The 4,758-nt window shown below is 50.7% G+C and overlaps 1 protein-coding gene across 1 annotated transcript; it reads left to right on the forward strand.

The window, feature by feature from the left end:
• The first annotated feature begins 488 nt into the window (after positions 1-488).
• LOC112978446 (potassium voltage-gated channel subfamily D member 2) lies at positions 489-3,158 on the forward strand. The gene is made up of 2 exons (XM_026091972.1): positions 489-819; positions 1,981-3,158. Exon 2 carries the CDS (start codon positions 2,040-2,042, stop codon positions 3,156-3,158), a length of 1,119 nt encoding a protein of 372 aa, XP_025947757.1. The 5' UTR covers positions 489-819; positions 1,981-2,039.
• The last annotated feature ends 1,600 nt before the right edge of the window (positions 3,159-4,758 follow it).

The raw sequence follows: 4,758 nt of genomic DNA on the forward strand, positions 1-4,758 counted from the left end.
GGCCCGGCCGCGGCGGGCTCCGCACTCCTCGTCATCCACACGCCATCTAGCGACGGGAAAAAGGGGCGGCTTCGCAAGGGAGCGGAAAGGACGGAAGGAGGAAAAGGCTCACGTACCCGTCCCAGCTCTCGCCTTTCCAAAAGCTGGTAAGAGCCGTTTGGCTATTGCAGCGAGCACTCCGGGGTGGCTCGGAGCGCGTGTTGAGAAGCCTCGCAACACTTCACTTCCAGGCATTTGATTTTCTTCTCCCTTTCTCTCTTTCTTGCAGTAGATCGTTCCCTTTCCCTTAAAAGGAGCTAGCACTTCAGAGAAATCCCCCTAGATACCTCACCCAAGCCATCTCCACAGCCCGATCCCCACCCGAAACACCGCTAACTCTCTGCGCGGCGCTGCCGGCCGAAGGATTGGACCGCGCGATCCAGGCACCGACACACACACACGCCGGCACACACACGCCGGCACTCCCCGCCAGCGCTGCCGCCGCCAGCGCAGCCGCCCGCAGCCCCGCGGCAGCCCCGCGGCAGCGGCCGCAGCCGCAGGATCCGCTCCCCGAAAGGACGTGCTCCGCTGAGTTGCCAGGCGCGATTACGTTGTTTTTCCCCCCACCCACCCCTTGAACTTGTTGCTTGGCGCTCGGCGGTGGCGGAGGGGGGTGGGGGTGGGGGAAAGCCTTATTATCGATGTCCCTTTGGATGCGATCAAGCTTTCTCAGGAGCAACTACTTCCCCGCCGTTCCTGGCGGGGTACGGAGATCTAGCGGTACAGCCTGTATTTCTAAAAGTCTCTATGCAACTGAGCGCTCTCGTCAGACTTTCCCAGGTAGGTACCGCAGGCTGGGCACGTCCGGAGGGATGCGAGAGCAAAGCCAGGGGAAGGGGCGAGGGGAAGGAGGCGGGAGGGGGAGATCATCCTCCGCTGGTCGCCGAGCTGCACCCCGCCGTGGCTGCGGCGGGGCCCCGCGCCGCTGCCCCGCGCCCTCCCCCGGCTCCGGGCAGCCCCTGCCCCGCTTCCGCTCCACCGCGAGACGTTCCCGGCTTCGCCCTTCGCCGCCTGCTCGGCCGCTCCCGAGGATGCCCCGTGTCCCCCTCATCCCACCCTCCGCGTGGGCCTCCGGAGCCCCCGCTCCCCCCGCCCAGCGGGGCCCTGCTCGGCGCTATCCCCCTCCCGATCGGTCCTGGCCCCAGCCCCAGGCGCCCCATGCCGGGAGAGACTCGCCCCCCGCCCGCTCCACGCTCCGGGTCGCTCCCTCCTCGCCTCTCTCCAGGCGCTCCCGCCCCTGCGCCCCTCTGCCCTTCAGCGCATTTCCTACAAGGAAAACTTGCCTTAAAGTTTAATGCTGCCGCCCGGAGCTCCGCCCCCTGCCCCGCCGGCTCCCCCGGCCCCAAACCTGGGTCAGGAGGAGCCCCCGGGGGGCAGCGATCAAGGTCGGGGAGCGGATTCGTCCCGCTGCTGCTCCAGGGCTGCGGCCGGGGTGGCGGCCCGCCAGGCCCATCCCCTCCGCCCTGCCTCGGCGAGCGGGCGGGCGGCGCCAGGCGGCCCCGCTGCAGCCCGCCCGGGAGGGCTCCGCCGGCGGCCGCGGCCCGGCTCCGGCAGCGGGCGGGGAGCGAGCGGAGGAGGGGCGCGAGGCCAGGCTGCATCGCGCGTGAAAGAAAATCTCCTTCCAGGTGGCTGCACCGATGCACCAGGGCTGCTAGCCAGCTGCTCTGAACCGTCACTTCCACCGAGGGGCCATGTATGGACCTCGTCTCCCAAGGATCTGGCTGCTAGGGAGTAGTAGGTGCTTTGAATATGTTGATTTCCCGGTGTCCTGATTTATTGCCCTAACTGACTAATCAGCCCCTGGAAAGGATAGTCTAGGACAAGAAAGGGGAGGAAATAAGAAGGCAGCCCAGTTAATACTGAATCACAATAACATTCTGAAATTCTGTTGCCTCAAAAATGTGTGAGCATTTGTGTTTTTCTTTTTCCTTTGTATTTTAGTGGCCATACCAGAACTGTCTCTAGATTGACTCTCTCAGCTCTAGTAGCTGTTCAGGACCATGGCAGCAGGAGTGGCAGCATGGTTACCCTTTGCCAGGGCAGCCGCCATAGGATGGATGCCAGTGGCCACAGGTCCCATGCCAGCTGCTCCACGGCAGGAGAGGAAGCGAAGCCAGGACTCTCTGATTGTGTTGAATGTGAGTGGCATCCAGTTCCAGACGTGGCTGGACACCTTAGAGCGCTACCCTGACACTCTGCTAGGCAGTTCAGAGCGGGACTTCTTCTACCACCCTGAGACACAGCAGTACTTTTTTGATCGGGACCCTGACATTTTTCGCCACATTCTCAACTTCTACCGTACAGGGAAGCTTCATTATCCCCGCCAAGAGTGTATCTCTGCTTATGATGAGGAGCTGGCCTTCTTTGGCATCATCCCTGAGATCATTGGCGACTGCTGTTATGAGGAGTACAAGGATCGCCGGCGTGAGAACGCTGAGCGCCTACAGGATGACACTGATCAGGATCATGCAGCTGAGAGCTCCCTACCCTCAATGACAGCTCGGCAGAGGATGTGGCGGGCCTTTGAAAACCCACACACCAGTACACTGGCTCTGGTTTTCTACTACGTCACTGGTTTCTTCATTGCTGTCTCTGTTATTGCCAATGTGGTAGAGACAGTGCCCTGTGGGGTAAGCCCGGGCCGCATCAAGGAGCTGCCCTGTGGAGAGCGCTATGCTGTGGCTTTCTTCTGTCTGGATACTGCCTGTGTCATGATCTTCACAGTTGAATATCTGTTACGCCTGCTGGCAGCCCCTAGTCGTTACAAGTTTGTGCGCAGTGTCATGAGCATCATTGATGTGGTTGCCATCATGCCGTATTACATTGGCCTGGTGATGACAGATAACGAGGATGTCAGTGGGGCTTTTGTGACACTGCGAGTCTTCCGTGTCTTCAGGATCTTTAAGTTTTCCCGCCACTCACAGGGGCTGCGCATCCTGGGCTACACCCTGAAAAGTTGTGCCTCGGAGTTAGGCTTTCTCCTCTTCTCACTCACCATGGCCATCATCATCTTTGCCACAGTTATGTACTATGCAGAGAAAGGTTCATCAGCCAGCAAGTTCACCAGCATCCCTGCAGCCTTCTGGTACACCATTGTCACCATGACAACACTGGGGTAAGTGCAGCTGGTGTTTGGTTACAGCCAGCATTTCAACAAGTGTATTGCCAGAAAAGGAAAATGCTCAATTTCAAAAATGTTAATAAAGAAAAAAAATGAGGGTAAGTTTTTGTTCCTCAACTTTATGAATATAACTCAGCACTCCTTTTAAAATGCTTTACATATGTAAGTGAGTTAAAGGTGTTTCTAAAGTTAAAACAACCCAGACTCTGAAACTGGAGATATATTGAAAAACCTAAACAAATGTAATTCTTAAAACTATGTTTGGGTTCTTTGCCATTTTCTCTGACAGTTTATTTGGTTTGAATAATGAAATTGGAAGATTTTCTAAATATTTGTGAGTTTCCAGTGGATTTCTAGTAGAATAATATGATTTCTGACAGGACTTGTTACAGTGTTGCTAAAGTAATGATAATTATTAAAAAAAAAATAGGTGCAATATTTTAATTTGACTATGCATAGAAGTATGTGGATCTGCCATTTTGTTTGAATTGATGTATCGATGGGGACTTCGTTATGGATTTGGGTACTATAAAGTGATTTTGTTTTCACAAAAATGATAAAAAAATTAAATCTTAATCTTTACAGGAAAAAACCCCAAACGATTCCTTATGTTTATTTAAGACATTGGACAAATTTTCTTTGATTTCCACAGAACTGCAACTTGGCCCCAAGTAAATAGCATGTGTCAAGCTATGCTTACTTATGAGACAGTGCAGAAAAAGGTTTGAGAAAGTGTGAGACACTTGTATGACAGCTCAAATAAATATCTTAAAACATAATTCTAATGACAACATAAATTCTTCCAGAGAATTAGGAGTTAAAAGATGTCATTGTTGACACTAAACTCTGCTACAGTTTAGTGGAAAGATAGTAGATAGTAGATAGTATTGTTTTATAAAGATACAGGTATTTTACCATGCTAGAGTCACATTGTAGCAGCTGATTCTGTACACCAGGTTGTACAATGTATTTGTAATGCTAAGAGGGATTTAGAAAGGTTGGCTCATTTGAGAGGACAATTTGTTGCCCTATTCTTAATTTTGGGCTTTATAGTATCAGCTATGAAACTGAAAATTTGTTGATTCCTTATAAATTTTCTAGCTATTTAATAATTACAGGTATTAACAGACAAAACTTTTCACTCTCATGAAGATGAAGACCATCATTTTATTAGTCAAACATTTTGCCACATCTTGTTGAAATTGTTGAGATTTATGAAACGTATAATTTTTAAACTTAACAAAATGAAAGTGCATTATGAAACTGTTATAAAAAAGTTGATTTATCATGTGCAATCATAATTTAGCTGGGAAAATCACATACAGAATATTGAACAAGAAAAGGGGACTGTATTATGCCACCATTTTTTAAAAAGGGCTTTTATCTTCAGCACGACATGACAAATGAAAATAAATATAGTACATTGTAAATATTTCATAATACTTGTAAGGGCAAGTTATGCTAAAAAGGAATGACAAGAGTTTGGGGGTTTAATCTGCTTTTTAGATTTCTGGGTTTTTTGGCTTTCATTTTCTTCTGGTAATGACAAACTAAAGGGACAAGTTAGCACAGAGTACAAGTTATACATGATAACTAGC

Source organism: Apteryx rowi, unplaced genomic scaffold (genome assembly GCF_003343035.1).
Source record: "Apteryx rowi isolate R43461 unplaced genomic scaffold, aptRow1 scaffold_937, whole genome shotgun sequence".
Lineage (NCBI taxonomy): Eukaryota > Metazoa > Chordata > Aves > Apterygiformes > Apterygidae > Apteryx > Apteryx rowi.

Excerpts from the sequence above, each read along its gene's own strand:
- LOC112978446 (XM_026091972.1), top strand. The coding sequence starts at position 2,040 with ATGGCAGCAGGAGTGGCAGCATGGTTACCCTTTGCCAGGGCAGCCGCC.